The 21,828-nt window shown below is 31.4% G+C and overlaps 3 protein-coding genes across 3 annotated transcripts; 2 read left to right on the top strand and 1 right to left on the bottom strand.

Annotated features, from left to right (window-relative positions):
* The first annotated feature begins 3,600 nt into the window (after window positions 1-3,600).
* Window positions 3,601-7,632, top strand: LOC137818692 (Golgi SNAP receptor complex member 1-1). The gene is made up of 5 exons (XM_068622255.1): window positions 3,601-3,875; window positions 5,740-5,979; window positions 6,572-6,739; window positions 6,937-7,050; window positions 7,342-7,632. Exons 1-5 carry the CDS (start codon window positions 3,837-3,839, stop codon window positions 7,453-7,455), a joined length of 675 nt encoding a protein of 224 aa, XP_068478356.1. The 5' UTR covers window positions 3,601-3,836; the 3' UTR covers window positions 7,456-7,632.
* A 5,946-nt stretch (window positions 7,633-13,578) lies between these two features.
* On the top strand, window positions 13,579-15,825 carry LOC137819447 (zinc finger protein 3-like). The gene has a single exon (XM_068623302.1). The coding sequence runs from the start codon at window positions 14,884-14,886 to the stop codon at window positions 15,658-15,660; it is 777 nt and encodes a 258-aa protein (XP_068479403.1). The 5' UTR covers window positions 13,579-14,883; the 3' UTR covers window positions 15,661-15,825.
* A 3,375-nt stretch (window positions 15,826-19,200) lies between these two features.
* Window positions 19,201-20,686, bottom strand: LOC137819373 (uncharacterized protein At2g39795, mitochondrial-like). Its single transcript, XM_068623193.1, has 3 exons — window positions 20,377-20,686; window positions 19,718-20,052; window positions 19,201-19,629 (listed from the first exon to the last, which is right to left on the bottom strand). The coding sequence occupies exons 1-3, from the start codon at window positions 20,587-20,589 to the stop codon at window positions 19,467-19,469; spliced, it is 711 nt and encodes a 236-aa protein (XP_068479294.1). The 5' UTR covers window positions 20,590-20,686; the 3' UTR covers window positions 19,201-19,466.
* Between the last annotated feature and the right edge of the window lie 1,142 nt (window positions 20,687-21,828).

The following is a 21,828-nucleotide window of genomic DNA, read 5'->3' as shown; positions in this document are numbered from 1 at the left end:
TAAAAAACCTAAAAACCTAAAAAACATCTGTACCGGTACTGGGCGAGGCCGGGACCCACCTGCCTGCCCGACTCCCAGTCAAGCCTGACCGAGAGACTGATAAGTCAATATCTTCAGAAATCTGGCCGAACGACCGGCAGACCTAGACCTTTGTATACTTGGCCGACTGACGAGTGGCCGAAACCTTTGGAGACTTAACTGAGATGGTCGAAGACCACACTTATTTGGCCGACGGCCGAACCCTATTACGATTAACGCTCAAACCGAGATCAGTAAAGCTAATCCATCATCAAGAACTAGGTAATGCAACCCTAAGCGGTATCCACCTCGATAAACGGGCCCAACAAGGTAGGCCCATTATAATAATATAAATAGCACGCATTCCAAGGAGTAAGGTATGTCATTATTACTGTTCACCTACCTGAGAGCTAACCGCCCGCTTTACTGACTTGAGCGTCGGAGTGCCTTCGCAGGTACCCCCACCATCCGGTGTATACCCGACGACCGAGTCCCGAGTGCCGAAAGATAAGCAGAAGGAAGAGAAGGATCCCAGTTCATCACTCAGCCACCTGCCCGACCGAAGGAAGGAGAAGAAGACTTCAACAGTTCTCTAGGTCCCATCTCCCTAGCAGGAACAACATCAAACAACCATTCGCATACATTCCAAAGTTTCCAAACACCAATGAAAAAAAAAGAAACGAAGCATAATGAGATTTTACAGAAATTCAAGACCAAACATTTAATTGCATCAGAGTACATAGTTCAGATCCTTATTGAAAATGATAGAATTCTTATGATTTCAGATTTTACCCAAAATTCATATATTAATATCATACCAATTTTCTCGTACAATAATCTATAGTAGACTTCTTACCCGATTCATTCCCAAAACTAAAAACTAAAATCGAAATATCAAACTTATCAAACAATTTTCATCCAATAAGATGCTATATTTTAGAACAGTTGATTGGTATATATGAGCAGAAATTAGTTTCTATTATTAAAATATATTTTTTAAATTAATATTTAATTAATTAATAAATTTTAACTATCAATTATTTAAATTTTAAAATTTGATAAAAAAACTTGTAAAGTAATTAGATACTACTCATTTTGTCCACGTTTCTTCTAACAATAATGAAAAAGTTTTTCAAAATATATAATTAAGAGTACAATAACAAACCAAATTAATGATAAAAATTTTGCTGTCATTAATTTTTATTCCCAGAGTTTTATGTGTATTTTCCATTTGTATTATCAGAACCAATTACAGTAAAATATATTAATTGTTTACATTCTTCAATACACGATTACGTGTGAAAATTTTCTCAAAATAATATGTATTTTTAAATTATACATTTGCACATTATATATTAAAATTATTAAATCATTAAATCATTAAATAGAAACTACAAAATTATTAAAATTTTAGTAGTTAATTAAATATTAATTTAAAAGTTATTTATTAATAATAAAAGTTATTTTTAGATATTAATATTTTTTTAATTTAAAATATTATTAGATATCCAAAAATATCCCATTCATATATAACTATTGTGTATTGTTTTGCTAGTGAAGGAGAAGATAAAAATGAAAGATAATTAATTTTGTGTGTTTTTATTAAGAGAGAAGAGAAAAAACAATTTATGAAATCACTATTCCTATTTATTAAATTTTTCAATAATCTCTCTTTTTAATTTCTATTAAAACAAAAATTTAAAAGCACCTTCTATATTAATTTTTAATTTTATCCTGTCAAACAATTAAAAAAATTATTTTATTTCTTACCTATTTTTATATTTTAAACTTTTTTTCTTTTTTTTTGTTTCAATCAAAAACAAAACCAACCCTAAATTACATTATAAAAAGATGAAAATTAGTATATCTAGAGGCTAATTGGATTGACTTAAAAATTTCAATATTTCAATCTAACTCAACTCGTGGTAAATTATAAATTTTAGGTTGACCTACAAAATTTTAAAAAAATTATAAATTGACTACCATCTAACTAAAATAAATAATTTAAAATAGTACCATAAACATAATAATATTATATTATTAACACATTTTTAGAATCTATCATCATGAATTAATATGGAAAAATAACATAACGTTTAAATTACTCATTGAAATGGTATGAAAAAAAATTATATTTAGCATAAAAATTTATCAAAACATTAAAAAAAACTAACGTCGTGAATACATGCTTATATTAATTGAAGATGCAATATGCAAGTTGAAGGATTTAAGGACTTCACCTAATTTATCTTTTTGTGTGGATTAAGTAGTTTAAAAAAAATAAAATAATACACATTTTATAAGATATAGTATTTTTTTTACCTCCATAATGTGAAAAGTCTAATTTATCCTTTCCGAGTTATAAAATTCAAAAATATTTTCCAAATTTAAATTAAAAATATCTTTTAATATATGTCAAATTATAAAATATTCAAGATATTTTTTAAATTTAAAAAATAATTTTAGAACTCTACAATTTAACATATTTATATTTTTGAATTTATCTCAAACTTTACAATTTGAAATATAAATTATATTTTGAGTTTTACCATAAAATTTTGTATTATATATTGTAGAATTCATATATAAATTTGTATTTTGAATTATAAAATTAAGAATAAATAATTTCAATATTTTTTAAAATATGAAAATTCGATAAAAAAAAGTTATAAAGGTAAGAAAGAATTTGCTAAGATACGGTTATGAAAAAAAAATGTGTTATCTATTATAAGATATTTATACAATTTGTATAGGTTATTAATTTTTCTTTCTTTCTATTACATATTATAAATATAAACTCTTCATTAATAATTAATAAGCTATAAAACTTAGACACTTTTCTTAAATGGTGTGTCGGTGTCGGATATACGTATCGGATACCGACACTCGTAGGACACATATCCATGAAGTATTCAATTCAAAAAATATTTGTTGAATTTTTTGACAATTCTAGCACTATTTTAATACAATTTAAAAAAAAATACATTAATTTTCTAATACTCAAACTTATTGTATGAATTTTTATTATGGTTATAAAAAAATCAGAAACATACTTGTGCACATAAATCTTTATTGTCAATTTATATAATTCATAATTATACAATATATATAGAACTGTATTCTCTATATTTTATATTTTAAAAATTATACGTATTTTCGTGTCAAATGTGATATTTTCGTGTCAAATGTGGTATCGTATGTGTGCTATATATAGTTAATAAGAAGACAATTTGATAACTGTCATTAATGATAGGAAAATGAATAGAAAAATGATGCTTTCACATATCCAATTCTTGATACAATGAATTTAAAAATAAATATGTAATAATGAATAATTTTGTAATAAAATAATATAAAAATAGTACAATAATAGTATTTAGAAGTTATAATATATTTATTATTCAATGAATAAAAGGGTAACATTAATTTAAAAATTGAGCAAAATAAAGAAAATTAGTTAGTTTGATTAGTATGTGATTATTATTATATGATAATGCATGAATTGGTGGACACACGTCTCATCTAAGGAAGGAAAGGATCGAGATCTATCTAAAATTCTGGATTATAAACAAAGCAAACTCATTTTTTGTTTTCTTTTTTTGCCCTTTTTGGTAGAAAAACACCATAAAAGGAAACAAAAATAATTCATCAAACAGAAGAAAGGAAAACGAAGAAAGCAATTGCAAGTCGTCTGTTCAAGGGAGCAGACGACCCGTCTTCATCGACAAACAACCTCAAAACATCATCAACATTCACTGTTTTCCCATCAAAATATAAAACAACCTTCGATTTTTTTATCTTACTTTGGTTTCTGATCCATGGAGGTTCCGAGTTCCTGGGATGCCCTTCGCAAGCAGGTTCCAAATTTTCTGTTTTTATGCTTTTGTTTGCCAGATTATGCATCTGGGTAGGTTTGAAAATGATGCAATTGATATGGGCATGCGTAATTCGAGTGCTCTAAATTTCCCTTTTTTCCTTATAGAGTTTCTTCATTTTGTCGGTGATGGGGAATTCATGGGATGGGATTCTACCCTTTTGCTATCTGTGCTTTCAACACGGGTTGATTTGTTGAGTTGCAGGTTTACGGCAGTGTGTTGATGGATTGAGTTATAGAGTTTTGTTTGTCCCTCGATTTAGGTTCATTTGATAGGTTACGAATGCATCTGATTTGTTTAGGAGATCAGGTTTTTGCATTCTGATCTACATCCACAGAGTGAGTTTCCATTAGATGATCTTTCGAAGGTGCCAAATCAGGATTGTTGTGACTGATAACAATTTTTCTGTGATGATTAACAACGTGATCATAGATGGTATAGGGATATTGCTGTTCTGTTACAATGTTTGGAAAATATGAAGTGATTTTGAGTGACTAAGGTCGAATTTGATTTACCATTATAAATCAATTTTCGCAGTTTCCAATGAGTAGTACGATTTTCAATGCAATTCTCTCAGTTTTTTTTCAAAATCAAATCTATCATAACTTACCCCAATGCCAAACCAAACAGACTCTATTATTGTGATTCAATTAAATTCGTGAATTGTGAAGCTAATTTTTGAATTGTAAATCATAATTTGTGTCAAATCATAACATGTAAAGACATGAAAAATAACTTTAAATATATGATATAGATGATTCATAGTGTTCAATGTAATAATTTTAAATTATATAAAACACCTTGTAAAACAAAACATGAGTCCGTTAAGCCTCTACATTGGAAGAGTGGAAATGAAGAAACTTAACCAGCAATTAAAGTTCATGCATTGAACGATGTGATTCATATTGATCCTATGGAATTGTATCCGTATGATTCAATAGGACAAGTTTAGAAATGTTTCTTCAATTCTTTTCATTTATCACTTTAAGATTATATGACTTTTCAATTTCTTTCATGAGAATTGCAGAAGGATAAGTAACAAAATGAAAGAATAATGAATTGTTGAACGTGTGATTCATATCCATCCTATGAAATTGTATCAATCCAATCATTTATCATAAGATTCATAGAATTTGAAATTCATCTTAAGATACAAATTGTAGCTAGATGAATCACATCAAATGGTATGATTCAAATTGTGAATTGTTCTATTTTAATAACTCTGCTAAATAGTTAAGTTGTAACAATTGCAACCTTTCGTTTTCATGTACCGATGGTTAAAATCGATATTTTTTAGATATGCTTCTCAGTATTTGCCTGTTCTTTATCTATACAGACATGGTATGGGGTATTAGCTGGAGTTCTGATAAAAAGCTTATGCAATAGATAAATTGTAGTTGTACAAACAAAGAGAGAGATGGAAAGATATGAAAGTGTGAGATAAGATGGTTGATATAATATATAGAGAGAAAAATAGTGTTACATGATATAACTGTACATAATATTGTGGAATTTTAGTTGTAAGTCCTTTACATCTTCAAGCGTGCAATTCCTTTATATTTTGAAATATATATATATTAATCTTTCGGGACATTCCTTCATCATGAAAGTGTGGATTCTAAGTTGACCTATTTTGTTTGCTGGTTTAAGTGTTGTTTAATCTGTTTACAAGTTGTTCCTCTTCCTTAATCATACTAACATAATCATCATAGTAATGATAGTAATAATGAAAAAGAAGTGAAATTTGATATTTTTGGTTCTGTCTTCCTTTGTGGTTACCTAGTTCTTAAATTTTTTTGTTTTCTTAGGAAAATGATTTGTAGTTTTTCCCCCAAATCTCTTTCAGGCGAGAAAACTTGAAGCTCAGTTGGATGAGCAGATGAATTCTTATCGTAAATTGGTTTCTGCTAATGTTACCTCAAAAGCTGATGCCTCAGAGAGTGATCTAGAGTCTTGGATTGAGCGATTACTAAAACAACTCCAACAAGTAAATGCACAGATGCAAGCTTGGGTGTCATCTGGTGGTTCAGAAATGGTTTCTCATACTTTGACTAGACACCAAGAAATTCTTCAAGATCTCACCCAGGTATTCTACAGTCCAAGCTCGAGTTATCCTGCATCATTTTCTTTGAGCATGTGCCATTTATGGAGCTTTTATCATTTTGAATTGCTTTCTGCATGTAAATAGTGACAGACATTTCATGTATGCCACCCTGAGACCAATGGTTTATTCTGACAACTAAGGATTCTAACCAAAATATGTTCAACTTCTTCACTTCCCCTAATGGCAAGTAAATGTTAAAGGAACTTTCCCAATTTAATTTATAAGTTTTTGTGTAGAAAGAATTCTTCTTTCAGTACCAGAAGATATGACAAACTGCTGGTAACTGTCATCAGCATTATATCTTGATGATAGTACTGTAATATTGTGAATTGTGATTAAATTATATACATGTTTTAATATTTACTATGATCCCTCTCCCTGTGTTGTATCCCAATTTCTTTTTCAGCCTCTTTGATATTTTATGTTAAGTGATACTTGATACTAATCTTCAAAGTCTCACTATATATTATTTCCATAATTTGCTCTTAGATCTTTGACTTAAGTTTTGCCTTCCATAATTCTTGAATGAAACCTTTAAACATTTTGCACTAAGCTGGATGTAATTGAACTGCAGGAATTTTATCGTCTTCGTTCAAGTCTTCTAGCTAAGCAAGAACATGCTTCACTGTTAGAAGATTTTAAAGAATTTGATCGGACAAGATTAGACTTGGAACAAGGTGTAGACACCGAAAAGCATGCACTCCTAAAAGAGCGTGCATCTATCAGCCGAAGTACAGGACATGTTAGTGATACAAACACTTTTTTTCGCTTTTCTGATATAAAATGCTGTTTTCTTTATTCTCAATCCAGATCAACCCTGCACTAGGGATACAATACAACAACTGCAAATAACTGCTTTTCCAAGAAGCCTTTGATTTTTTCTCTAAAATTGTAACTTATGTCTTATTTTGAATTGTTCTACCTATTTTTGAGGTGCAGATGGACAATGTCATTTCACAAGCACAAGCAACACTAGGAGCACTTGTCTTCCAACGTTCAACATTTGGCGGTATCAATTCGAAGCTTGGCAACGTGAGCAGTCGCCTCCCAACGGTATGATTCTCATCATCATGGGCTTTGGTGTTTAAATCATTTCTCGTTTGCCATATATATCATGCATGTCTTGTGAGATTGAATAAGTAGTGCAAGAAAAGGGGCACTGAATAAGTTTTCATATTTCGTACCGGTCGGATCTGTACGACACTTGGAGATCCAGCATCCGGTTTTGACCAACTGACACAACCAATTTGAAAACATCTTTTGATTCTAAAATTTTTATCTGCTCTGCATGGATGTTGTTTGAAGTTCTGGTGTTTGATGTAGCAGTTTTTAATAATGTTTCAGGTAAATAACATACTTTCAGCAATAAAGAGGAAAAAGTCAATGGATACCATTATACTTTCCCTTGTTGCAGCCGTATGCACATTTCTGATTTTCATCTACTGGCTATCCAAGTGAAGCTGTTGCTTCTGTTAGATGCTCCACTTTTGTAAACTCCTGTATGTTCTTTTGTGTATTGAGAGCTTAGTACCTCGTGCAATGCTGAAATAGTCTATTTTTTATTCCATTGTTCATTCCATGTATCAGAAAAGCAATGCCTTGCAAAGTAAAGATCAGAAATTTTCTAGTGTTCTATTTCTTGGTTCCCATTTCATAAATCATAGCATATATATATATATGAACTGTTTTTATATATCAATTTGTTGAGACAGTTTTTGTAAATAAAAATGAAACATGATTAGTTTTCATGAACTAATCTAATTCTGGTGAAAGAATTGATATATTGTTCTAAAGTCAGCAATGAACAGACAGAGAGTAATTGGATATTTACTTTTAGAATGTATCAAAAGTAGACTAAATGTGCAATTTAATCCTTGAAATTGTATCCTGTTTCAGTAAAAGTCATAGGAACTAAAGAAAATTCAAATATCTAAAACTTTTTAAGGTTACATCTAAGGCTTAAATTAAATTCCTTTTTTTAATTATGGTCCTTAAATTTCTGGACTATGAACCAAAAATAAGAACAATTAATTTTAGGAAAAAAAGAAAAGATGCATCTATCTCTTAGGTGATGCTAAATAGCATTCACATTTTTTCTAGTTTTAAAATTGAACATTCATCTTATGTTTTTGTTGAAGGACATTCACACTCGTTATAATTGTTAAATAGATATTAACTTATTCATATCCATTATTTTATTTAAAAATGTTATATTGACAAAATTTTAAGTAAAAAATAACTAAATTTAAAATTTTAAAATATAAAAATTAAAGATTGTTTTTGTAAACAAAATAATTGAAAATTTATTCTTTAAATGTATGTAGGAAATTGATTTCTTGGAATTTTTTCTTCTGAAAAGCCTTCCCAGAATTAGTTTCCAGAAAGAGTTTTTTTTTTATAGAAAGTAACACAACGAGAAAAAGGGGCGCAAACAAGAAAAAGATGCAAATAAAATAAAATAAGTGTAAAAAAAGGGCGACAGTGAGCCTGTTAAATGGGCCCACAACACAAACAATGCATGTGAGTCCTTCAGCAATTTTTTTCTGCACCTCCATGCGTTTCTTCCGCAACCTCCCACGTTCAAAAAAATATTTAAATTATTTTTTGATATTCTTTATCGAACTTTTTTTTAGTTTAGAAATATAAAATATATGAAGACTTCTTGGATTATAGAATTTAAAAGTATAATCCGAAATTTAAAATTTATGACTTCTTTTTATTCTGAAATATAAATTTCATATTATTGTAGAGTCTGCAATTCATAATAAGATTGAACTGAAAAATCAGAATAGAAATTGTATTTCGAATTATATATTACAAAAATACTAATTTTATATTTTAATATTCTGAAATACTAATTTTGTATTCTAAATTTCACAATAAAAATATAAATTTAATATTCCAATAAAAAATATAAATTTGTATTCAAGAGTTTAGAATTCAAAATGAATAATTTCAATATTTTTAAAAAGGACAGGATTTAGCTTTACACTTCAGGATTATGGGTGGAAAACAAATATATTATCAGACACTTAAATACAATTTTGTTTTGTCACAATTAACAAGATTCATGGTAACTTAACAAGATAAATATATATTTTAAACATGCTCTGAATAACACTGCTAAATGAGAATCCTGGAAAAGAAAAGCTGACAGAATTTGTATAGAACTTTTCAACTGCAGCCTTTTCATATTACTTTGATTGGAAATCATTAACAAGTCTAAATGATAAATTCAGCCATGAATGATCATGGATAAATTCTGCACAGATGCCATCACATTCAAAGCAAAAAAGCCATGAATTGCACAAAAAAAAGGCTTGATCTGAAGTGGCACCATTGAGTTTGAAATTGAAATAGCATTGAAGCTACATTACCTCAACTTTTGGCCTAATTTTCTCCACTCCATGTTAAGATCTTAGCATCAATATGAGTGCAAATGAGTCATAGACACGTGTGTTAGCTATATCTCTTCTGTCATATTCAGATTAACACTTCATGGAAGCACATGGTGATGTGATTTGCATGGTAGTGGAAATAAGTGGTCATTTTTGAGTTATCCTTAGATGTTCTGGTGTTGGCATGATGGGTTGGTAATGGACAAATTCTTGAGTCACTGTTACTTTTAGAACATTGATGCATACTGAATGAACAAGCATGAAGATCTTGTAAAGGGATTTTCAGTCAAATTCGGCCCAGCAAACGCAATAGTACAAAAGCAGAAAGAAAACTTTAACAGCAACTCTACACTTATCCTATTTCACCTTTATCTCCAACCATATCAATACATATTTTCATGTTCCCTTGACTTCGATCAACAACTATGAATTTCACCAACATCATCCATCTTCTAATTATTCTTTCCCACTAATCACTCCTTCTTCTTAGCATAACGTGTTATTTTGTTAGTAGACTAAATCACATTTACACTTTTCTGATGTTTTTTCCCTTAAGATTCTGCCATATACTTATTTTTCAATATTTTCACAAACCATCTGAAGTTTTTCACACAACTAACATATAGATTAATTGCCTTCTTATATTAAGATTGAACTAGAAAAGGAAGAAGAGAGTCAATTATAATTTGATTTTGTAAGTCTGTATTAAGCTTAAACTCTTTTCTGAATAGAATTTTTCTTCTTTCCATTTTGAGAACTTTTTCTTTCTTTACTTTTACACTTCATTGTAACCAAACAACTGAACTTTTTCTCATATCCACCTCCCTCCTTCATAGTACCAAACGAATTGAAATGATACTTGGAGAAATAAAATGTGACAAAAAAAGAAGAAAAAGTATTAGCAGAGTGTACTGTACAATGCATTAATCAGTTCAACATCTGGTTATAGGCCACATGTCACATTCTCCACGGCTATGTGCAACACGACAGTTGACCAAAAACAAAGAACAACACGACAAAATAGGGAAGCCAACCCTCAGTTTCCAATCAGATTTCTCCTTCCAAAGAATCTACTAATTAAGACCCTCTCTCACCAATATCCTACCAAACTAACCACACCACAAAAGTACAATTAATTTAAGAATTCATCTACTAGAGTTAAAGAAAACAAAACTCAAGAAATTTGAGTACAAGTTGTATTGTACCATTAAAATCAGCACTTCATCTAGCAAATTGTTTGTGGATTCAGTATCATTAAGATGAAAGCAATAGTTAAAAAAAGAGATATGAATGAGTTGTAAATCTTGTCCTTCTTCATGGTTGATTATGTTTAACCCCTGTATGAATTTCCTGTGTGATGCAGACACGGGAGATATCCTTTTCTTGTCACCATCCTTTCTTGTCAAGCATTTGATTCCAAGCCAACGTGAGCACAAGCAAAAGGGTTAAACAATCTCAAAAGTTATTACTTATCCATCAAATGTCAAAGAATTCTTTGCTAGGTATCACAGCATGTGTTTCTGCAAGCCAACCGTGCGGCCTCAGTTGCTTGTGTACAACACTTTGTGTTGGTTGTTGTCACAATCACAATAAAATGAGGTTGCAAGCAAAAAGGCTCCAACTCTCAAGAAAGTGAAAGGTTGCAAGAGCTTCAAGGGGGACCAGGGGGACCTCATTTTCATAGCATTGCAGCACTAGATTAGATACATCATCATCAATTTTCCTTGGTGCATAAAGAAGATTAATTACAAATTAATCATTGCCTCATTCATGCCAAGCCTTCTTATCAAGATCTGCTACAAGACAAAATCTGTAACAGTCTACAGTTTTATCATCATACAAACTTACCTAACATTACTTTCAACTGTTACCTAAGGTGCCTAGCTAGCTAATTAATAATACACGCAGTTCCACCTCTTGAAAGAGATGCATGCAGTTCATATGCCTAAAGAGAGAGGACTAAATGTTCAGCTCTCTTGCAGCAATTATTTTTTCACTGTGACATACCTGCAATTTATGTCAGATAATTTAATTGGTCGTTTTTAACAAAAAATTGCTTTCCAAACCTGTTTTCTTTATTCACAAAGATTAAATCTGAAACTTAGTTTAAGGAATACAAGTTCATTAGTCTAATAACCTTACATACATCATGTTACCGACAGCAAAACTAAACTGACTTTCTTGAGTTCTGTAATGAAAACAGTATCAATAAACTTATAGAAAGAGATATTGGCTAAATAAATATAAACTTCTGCAATAGGGCATAGAAACTAACTTCATTCTAGATGGCATGATTTTAATAATATATATACTCTTAAGACACTAAAAAATGGTTTGAAAATAGAAAGAGAGAGAAGATATGGAGTCTGAGAGTGGTGTGTGGAATAGTGACATGTTTTGTGTGACAGAAGAAGCAAAATGGTAGAAGCAGGCATTGCATAGTAGGAGGGAAAGTTGGATTGGTTGCCTCTATATGGCAATTTTTCGTGTCACGTTTTACTATTCCAAGAAAGGAAACTGGCATCTGAAATTCCCATAATAGACTTCAATTATTATGTGCTTAAAAGAACTCAAAACACAAACGAGAAAAGACACATACCCAACTATGAAAGGGCATTTTCTTCAGATAAAATACTAGGGACCATAGTTTATGATGTGGTATCAACTATAAGATCTGTGTAAGTAAAAGCTACAAACATATATATCAACATGAGATCTCTGTAAGTAAAAAGCTTCCTCATATTGGACACTTGAAACCCCATAAGTACTATAGAATTGTGTTATGTTTTTCATATAATATATTTACATAACATTTTCTAATTTTTACAACTTCAATTTTTTTCTCTGTATCACAAATTATTTTATCCTCATAACATCTTTTTGATCTCTTTTTTGTTGTATATTTTTCATACTGTTTCTCAATAATACAAACTTCAAATGGAAACAAATGTACAATGATTAACTTTCAGTACATAAATAATACATCAGTCATCTTTATCATAAAGATCATAATTTAATTTATTTTTTATGGTCTCATATATTACTTTTTAATGATCTCCTTGTGACTTTTATTTATAATAAAAACTATTATATGATTGATACTTACTAATATTTTATTTAGTTGTTGATACCCTAACTCAAAAACCATATATATTATTCATCTTACTTACTTTAGTATTAGGTTTGTTCTATTTTTTATTTAACATGAGACTCTGACTCCATACTTAAGTTACTTACAGTTATGATGCATGATGCAGTTCAATTATTACAGAGGTGAAGTATGTAATATACATTAAAAAACAATCCTAAGTAAAATATTTGGAGAAGGAACCATGCAAAAGAAAAGGGGAAACAAAAAGACATAAACATAGAACGCTGACAAAAATATCATCATGCAGATGCAGCAGTATAAGAGAAAGTTTGAGATGCCAAAGAACTTTGTCTGGGTACAACATGACAAACACTATAAATTATTTATTTTTTCTAGAAGGAATTAACTAAAATTGTTATCTATCCTTGTTCTGAGTTTTCTACATATAATCGACCGGGTGAATATTACTCAAAGAGTAGTCATTTGTTAAATTTAAGGGAGCAAGAGTGTAGCTGCCATTATTGCTTAGTTACCCTTATTGTATATGAATCTCTGGCTGTTGCATTATGACAATCTTCTGAAGGAACCCTAAGAATAGAAAATCTAGCAAGTGAAATTTAGTTTTCTCATTTGTCAATTCTTAGCAAATAGTTATAAATTGGTAAAGAGGGTAAAGCACACTTTAAATAGTGGTTGGTAGAAACAGGTATGAAAGTTTGGTGTAGAATAAATCTCATAGTTTAGTAAAAAAAAAAACTTAGCAACAAAACTAGCTTCTGAATTATGATTGGTTCAAAGAGTGACTTGAATGGAAGTTGCTGATGAAGTAGTTTACAATTGCTGAAATGAAAGAAAAATATGAATAGATAGTTGTAAAATTGCAAGCCACTACAATTTAAAAGCAAGGTTCCAATGCAATTATTTGAAAGTACATGATCACATTCTGACCCTTCAGAATTTTTTCTGGCATGAATTTGCAGTGGAGTAAATTGAGTCTGAATCATAAAGTGCACACCATTTCACATCCTTAGTTACGTAGGGCCAAGCTACTACATCGACATTGGGAAGTGGTGACACCGATGTCCACGTGTAATGAGCAATGAGAGCAGCATATTCCTCTTGCATGGCTTTAAGGCACTTCAAATCTATGGTTGTTGCTTGTTTGTGTTTAGAAGGTTCGTCTAAAGAATGGTGAACAGATACAGAAACAGAAGGCCTCCAATGATTACATCTTGAAATTAGCCACAAGAGCGTCCATGAAAGAAGCCACTTTACCGTCTAGAAAAATCAGACAGCTCATTCATTCAAGATATTCTTAAATATAAAACAAGCCATGCATCTTTTATAGATTTTTTTCTTTTAACTTTCTTTCTATGGCTAATATGTGTAAGGATCAAAGCTACAGAGAGTACAACATCCTTGATTGTGAAATATTAGTAGCTTGGTAATTCTGTTGACTGTGAGAGAGTATGATACTCAGTATGAACAAATGATGTTGTGAAATTGAATTCTGTTCTAACTGTCATGAATTTGTGTTACTTTTCTATTTTCCACTTTGTTTGAATAGGATATTGTTATTTACTACATACACTGGATTTGTATATTTAGTTGGTGTTCTAGGATGGAATCAGTTTCTGTGGAAGGATTAAAGTGATAGAAGTTTTAATAATACTTTTTTGATGATGACATATGATTGTTGTTATTTGAAGTGTCGACCTAACTGAGATGTCAAGTTGCATAATAATACCATCAAAGTTTTTAAGTAATGTGCAAATATTCCCTTGCTAAAAGAAATTGTAAGTGTGGACAAGTGTATGTCCTAGGAGGAGATAAAGAAACCATAATGCAGGACAAGGACAGAAGAGTTTCAGAGAAGATACTGCAAATCCACCAACAGGATTAAGAAATTCAGTATACCACACCTTTTATAAGACAAGTCCATTCTACAATACCACATTATTCTGAATTTTGAAAAGTGGGGTATTGATCTTATCTTGGATTTTTAGCCCCTCATAACCTATAGACATGAATATACCGATAAAAGGCAGATACAGAGACCAGAAATGTAAAGTGACAAGTGAGAAGACAAATAAAAATTACCAAAAGAAAATGAAAAAAAGGAAAAGTTCAATGGGGTATGCACTAGCAAGTTGTACGTGGGTGTTCTACATATGTTCCAATCAAGCACACACAAAGACAAAGGCATGTCTTAATTTTTAGGTCTTGCTATATTAAGACCTTGTAACTGTAAAATAGTGCTATCTACTTCTATACATAGCACACACCATTTATTGTTGTTACATCATTCACAAACTCCATCTCTCTTGTTCTTCCTGTTAAACCAAACTTCCATAACCAACACCACCAGCAAGACAATTATTGCAAATTTCTTGCCACATGGATCTTCAAAGGCAAGAGCCATGCCCTTCAGAAAGCTTGAACATCATCACATTTTCAGATACTATGCCATGCCAAAAATCTTCCATAGACACTCCAAAAAAGAGGAATCACACAGAAAGTGAAGATCAAAAACACCCACATGACTCAATTCCTCGTGTTTTACTAGATCTAAGTCTCTCCAACAAGGATTCAGGTGATGATGACTCAAAGCCAGAACTCAACCTCCTCAATTGTTTCCATACGAATTTCTCTGAAAATTCATCAGAGTCTAGTCAGGGAAATGAACTGGATCCCCGGGTCTTCTCATGCAACTACTGCCAAAGAAAGTTTTATAGTTCTCAGGCACTTGGGGGACACCAGAATGCACACAAACGTGAAAGAACTTTAGCAAGAAGAGGATACAAAGCAGGTGCAGCAGATTTTGGACACACCTACTCCACCATGCCTTTTCTTCCTTCCCATGGCTTATACAACAAATCACTTGGAATTCAGGTTCATGCCATGATTAACAAACCTTCTCATCAAACACCCTTTTTCGGGTTGTGCCATTCCAAAGGGTGGCAGAGGCAGCCTTTGGATTCACAACCAGCAATTGGAAATTTTCGTGTGGTGGCAGAAACTGAGTCATCCTTGGCTGATAGTGTTCCAAAGTTAGGCAAGTTTTCCACAAGGCTGGTGTCAGAGGGATTTGGAGGTTTCTGCTTTGGTAGCATTACTCATTTGAAGTCTAAACAAGAGAAGTTGCAGAAGCTTGACTTGTCCCTTAAGCTCTAAGTAGTTACTATTCAACATGGCATACCCCAGTTGATTTGTGTCTTTTTTCATTGTCCAACAGCTTCACACCTCTTTCCTTTTTCACTTCTTTTGTCCTCATGTATCTCTTGCTCCACAAAGTCTAAATGCATTTTGGCTACTTACCAGAGCTCGTTTTGCTTTTAATGTTGTTTCAGTCATGAATAATGGCTCTACATGGATGGATTTATTTTCAAGTTAAAACTTCCATCAAGCTTTAAATTGCTTTGTAACAGCATGAGTACATCAAACTCTCTTTTCTTCGCCAATTCTCAAGAGGTAGGGAAGTTAGGTCCTCACAGCTTTGAGTTATTCAATAATTGATTTGAAAATTAAAAAAGTTGATGGATCTGCATGTGTTTGATTCCTCTTAAAACATAACTCGGTTCAGTTCTATAAAAAGCAGGTAGAGCTTTTTTCACCAGACTACTGATATTTTAACTAAGTTTTGGTCAAGTTTCTACTAGATACTTTGCATCTTCTACACCATGAATTAGTTGTTGGACTTTTGTGTCTTATCCAGAGAATGTGTTTCTTAGATGATTGATGTAATTGTATATTGACGTGTTCTTTTATCTTGTTATGGTATGTTAATGTAGCTGATGTGTTATAATGTCTGTTGGTTGGGTGATAAGAAGTTTGTGTTGAGATTATTTGTATAACGATTGGACACGCCTGAAGTTCCTCATTTTATTTTATTTATTTTTTAATAAAGAAAAAAACACACCATGAATTGAATTAAAGAAGTCTAGTAGCATGTAGTTATTGGAGTTCCCTTGTTATTTGACAATGCAGTAAATGTCAACCAGGGACTGTTTGGATCAGGGCATATATGTCTCACATTTTTGGTGACAAAGGTCCACACTTTGTAGAAATTTGGATGGTAGTGAGTGTTGTTTTTTCAAATTCCAATGGAAGATATTGGTCCACCAAAATGCACAGTTTCAAAGGCTGTGATTGTCTCACTGACTCCTACTTTGACCCACCTGTAGTTGGAGAAATCGACCATCTCTATTTGGATCACAGAAGTTGGTGAGGCAAGCCATGTGAAAGTAAGCCAAAATGACACTCAGCTCTGCAATCACATCATTTCAAAAGGAAATGTTACTGATTAAAATCTTGAATCTTGATGGTCCTGATTTCTTACCTAAAGATATCTCAAGGGACAAACAAATTTGTAGGTCCATATCCGCATGATGTTTACACTAATCTCGTTTTAATCATGGAACATAAGTACTATGATGAGATTAAGGAGCAAAAGCAACTGAAAGTGTAGTTATTATGACAGTTAATGATCATGGTAATCTCACGCTAACAAAGGATGTATTGTCTATAGGATCTAAGATGTTTCCAAAGGTAGATTCTGAGTCTGGGGTTTCCTCTTCCTATATCTAGCACTTCGGTTGTGCTGTCTATTTTACTTGTGGTACCATACCTCATTCTTCACCATTCCTCCAATAAAATATTCAGAACCTTTAGTTTTGCCACCCAACCAAGAAAGAACACAGATGAACAAATCCAACGCAACACATGGACATGAAATTCTGAACCTAAATTTGATTCTTCTTCTTCTTCAAGATCTTGTTTCATTATTAAATTTGATATTGCCCGTCCTCACCTTCTCTATTAAACCAAAGTTGTATTAACGTCAAAATCTCAACTTGGCTACTGAAACTTGTTTCTTCTTTCTATTCTTATTATTCTACTTTTATTTTGGTTTGGTGTCACTATGTATGCCTATATAGCATAGACACTCAGATAAATACATATACACACGGAGATACGTATAACTTTAAAATGTAAGATATGAAAATAAGGTTGTGTATATTATATAATTATGAAATATATAAATTGTTGATAAAGATTTATATGCACAAGTATGTTTTAGTTTTTTTTTAACAGAAATATTTTTCATGGTTGGTTCAAAAATATTTGTTTCTTATTTTTTATAATCATATTTATATAATAAGCTTGAGTTTTTAGAAAATTAATGTATTTATCATTTTTAAAATTGTGTTAGAACCATGTTAGAATTGTTAAAAATTCAACAAATATTTTTTTAATTTGACATTTTACCGATACATATCCTACAAGTGTCGTATCCTGTGTTCGACACGGATACACCATTTAAGAGACATGTTCGAACCTCATGTATGTCCATTATCAAATAGGAGCATCTCAAATAATAGGTTTGAACATTAGTGGTTAAAAACATCTGTATTTTTACCAAATTTATGTACCTTTAACCGAAGGTTAAGTAAGTTCTTGTGATATCCAATGGCATATGTATATCAGAAGGTGAGACATTCAAAATTGTGTCTGAATAAAGTTCATTTTATACGAATTAAATGTATATCTAAATTTAATTTTTAATAATATAAATTATTGAATTCAAAAAGCTACACGATTCATGTTTTCTTACATTAAATGTTTTCATATTAAAAGCGTCAATTATTTCATTAAAATGATTAAAAACTCATTTTATTATAGTTCTTTTATACATTGCTTCAATCATATAAAACAGAACAGAAAAAGAGTGGAGACTAGTGGAATGTTTATAAAAATAAACAAAACGATTAAGACATTAAACTTATGCAACTTTATCATTTTATATTTTATTTAAAGTAACCAAAATAGAGAAAAAAAATTGGAAATACATTTCTCCCTTCCTTTCTTCTCTAGAACTCATCTCTCAAACACATGAAACCAGCTTTCTACATTCAGTAACTTTGACAACCAAATGAACAATCTACAATATACAGATCATTGTTATCCCAGTGACTGCATTTCGGTTGTAATCATGTTTTGATATTCCCAGGCTCTGGTATGAATGCTGATGTGCGTAACTGGTATCACAAACAGAGTATATGCTTTTATAACAGAAGTGATTACGAAAAAACAGCAATTACCATGGTAACCAAACTGCAGAATAGTCAAATCTCGTTGGATGCTAATTTTATCACTAACCATTAATATCTCAAGCAATTCAAACTACTATACAAGCCAGTTGAATCAGAGAACCTGTGTTTCCACCAGCTAACCAATCCAGTCTAAGGGTTTGACAAATTGAAACACGGGGACTGGGATGGTACTCTACTCAAACTCTTACCTTTTTATTGGTTCACTTGCCAAATGCAGATCAACAAGGCAAATACCAACATCATGCACTCACACACATCCATTATTTTCCTTCAAGCTCTAAATCCAAACCATCCACAACAAATTCTTGTGCATGATATTTTATTGCAGGAGACTTACGTAGTTCTATAACAGTAATCATCATGTGTAGATAAGATTAGTTTGGGCAGCACATGAGAGAAAATGACAATTTAAAAATGGTATGGAAAAAGCTCCCCCACCCAGGTGTAAGTAATATCTGCTAAGGCATTGTTTTGGAACAAGATCAAAATAATTGCATCTATTATTCAGCTGTTGGCTACTAGTAATCAAACATTACGAATCACTGTTTATGGATTGCAAAACCGAAATCAAAATCATAAAAGTGAATAAGCATGCAGAATATGTAGAAGAGAGAAAAATCTGCCATTAGCAAAGCTGTAATTCTATCTTATGTGTGCTATCTTTTTGTTCATGTAGAAGATCCGGAGCAAAAACCACAAATACGATACAGCCCTTTCCAATCTCCAGTACAATTTCCACCAACACTACCTACAAATCTAAAGCAGAAGTCAACAAAAAACAAAGAGCTGCACCTGCTTAGATTCACACTTCAGTGACCAAAAAATACAGGAGAAGTGATTTAATAGCTTGTTGAAATTTCAATGCCCTTATTTCCTTTCAATAAAAGACTTGACCCTTTCCATCCATCTTACATACTCCGTTTTATCCTTGTGTTTCATGTACTGATGCAAGAAAACAGCAAGTTCATCATTTATGCCCCTTACTTCCAAAAAATCATAAAGGCTGTCTTGCAACGCATCATCCAACTCCCTGCCAAGAACCAACAGAAAAAGGTACTGTTAACACAATTCCAAATCTAAGCAAACAACTAGGAGTGGAAATGAGTGAGTAAACCTACGTGAATTCCGGACCAACATAGGCCTCATCTATTATATTCTCATTTGCACGTATGAACACCTTTTTTATCTCTACATCGTCAGGCCAAGCAGAACACGTAATTTGCAACACACCATCACCTTCTCCCTTGGAGATAGTGACAATTACAGTAATGTGCATCTGCATTTCATCAGAATTAATTACACCACCGTCTGGAGTTTGAGTTGGAGCAGGAAGAGCTCCATCAAACATGGTGACTTCAAGTTTAATGTCTTCATCAGCATATCGTTTTTTCAATGTAATCCACCGCTCCCCAGCTCGGCCATCCACCATAAAGGAACCAAACTTCGTAACAGGCTGTAAAACAAGAGCGGCCATATTAAAATTCATGCTCTGAACAAAAATACATACAACTTCAATTGATACAGAGAAAAACGCTGAGAAATCACTATCTAATACACTCTATTGAACACACAACGTTACAAATTGAATTTCACTGAGAAAAAAAATCACAAAAAAACTATCCAATAAATTTTATCCAATGGAACTGTTAGAAAGTGTGTTGCTAGATTTATCTTGAAACAAAACATGGAGCGTTAAGGAGGTTTGTGTATGCATTTTGAAGCTCTGAGACGTGATTTGTGAGTGGAAGTTAGAGGGAAAGGGGAAAAGAAAGCGTACGTCGTTGGGAGGAGAGGATTGGAGCTCGTACTGAATCTCGTTGCGAAGGAGTCTCAAAATGTTACCCTCGAAAGCTGATTTGCGCATCTCCGATATGTAACTTCTTCGGAATAGGTGGTGAGAAATGCATAGTTGTGGTTGTTGTTGATGGTGAAATTGGTGTGTTAGGGTTAGGGTTAGGGATTTTCTGAGGGAACGAATTAAGCGTGCCATTGAACAAGAAGAGCACGAAGTGGGAATCACAGGCACCAGACTAGGGTTTTAGATCGGATGAAAGGGTTTATGAAATTATGTCTGAGACTACAAAAATAGTAAAGCAATTAAAGGTGTATTACTTATGTGCTTATTTCCCATTTTTACTTCTAAAATACAAAATCACCATCTTATTTTTAATTTTTTTTTTTTACGAAACTTGACATATCAGTTTAAATATCAAGTAACAACAATCATCTACCATCACATAAAGTAACATATACTTACTCATAAATAACTCTAGATAGAAGTATGTTATATCAATAAAATTGGTCTCTATAAATCCTAGTAAGCTTATTAGCACAAACATTTCTTTCACGAAAAATGTAAAAAACTCAAAATCTGATTTTTCCACAATAAATAAAACAAGTGTTCCACCTATTACAAATTTATTACAAATTTATTTTCCATAAATAAATTGAAACAAAAATAACAATATTATTATTATTGGAGCAAATTGAGTTTTACTCTTATGGTACTTCATTATATTGCCAAGGTGGAATGATTGGGACATGCATTCATCCCAAAACAAATTGGTAAAATTGGTGGTAGTAAATATTTAGTGTGCATTTTTTGTGTGTTTGGATATTGTAATTTTAATAAATAACGGATGAGAAAATAGATATTTAACGTACAAAAATTGTTTTAAAAAAGTAGACTAATTAATTTGTTTGTTGTTCCTGTTGATAATATGAATATATTATGTTTTATATTTTTTTTGATTGAAAATGAAATTATTAAAGAAAACCAACTATGAAAAAGTAAAGAAAGCAGTACAGTATTTAACTAAAATAATTATAGCAAAATGTAGAAAAATAGAAGAAAGTAATAAAAAAAATGGATTAAATATGTTTATCTTTTCAATACTTTCATTCAAAATTGATTTTCGTTCCTAGTGAAAACTTTAGATCTTCTAAAAATTTATAATAACAAAATTATTAAAATGGATATTTGTCAAATTTTTCAAATAACAAACTAATTTTCAATATGAATTAGAATGTTAAAATATTTCACATTAACTCATCACGTGAATGCTATAACACTATAATACAAATACAATTCATGAATTCGTTTCTTACATAAAAGAAAACATTAGTAAAGATTCATTCTAACAATTTTCTTACTATTCAATGTTTAAAATTTGGACTAAGAAAAAAACTAAATTGGTGTGTTAATGTTATAGTATTAGGACAAAGAACA

This window comes from Phaseolus vulgaris, chromosome 10, assembly GCF_000499845.2.
Source record: "Phaseolus vulgaris cultivar G19833 chromosome 10, P. vulgaris v2.0, whole genome shotgun sequence".
NCBI classification, from domain to species: Eukaryota; Viridiplantae; Streptophyta; class Magnoliopsida; order Fabales; family Fabaceae; genus Phaseolus; species Phaseolus vulgaris.
Note: the sequence above shows the minus strand (reverse complement) of the source record. Positions and strands in the feature narration are given on the sequence as shown.

Bases quoted from the DNA above. Each gene is read 5' to 3' on its own strand.
- LOC137819373 (XM_068623193.1), bottom strand. From the start codon at position 20,589: ATGGCACGCTTAATTCGTTCCCTCAGAAAATCCCTAACCCTAACCCTA. The intron at 20,053-20,376 runs GTACGCTTTCTT...CTTGTTTTACAG, and splicing joins AATCCTCTCCTCCCAACGAC to CCTGTTACGAAGTTTGGTTC. The intron at 19,630-19,717 runs GTAGGTTTACTC...GGTTCTTGGCAG, and splicing joins TATGTTGGTCCGGAATTCAC to GGAGTTGGATGATGCGTTGC.
- LOC137818692 (XM_068622255.1), top strand. From the start codon at position 3,837: ATGGAGGTTCCGAGTTCCTGGGATGCCCTTCGCAAGCAG. The intron at 5,980-6,571 runs GTATTCTACAGT...ATTGAACTGCAG, and splicing joins TTCTTCAAGATCTCACCCAG to GAATTTTATCGTCTTCGTTC. The intron at 7,051-7,341 runs GTATGATTCTCA...ATAATGTTTCAG, and splicing joins TGAGCAGTCGCCTCCCAACG to GTAAATAACATACTTTCAGC.
- LOC137819447 (XM_068623302.1), top strand. From the start codon at position 14,884: ATGGATCTTCAAAGGCAAGAGCCATGCCCTTCAGAAAGCTTGAACATC.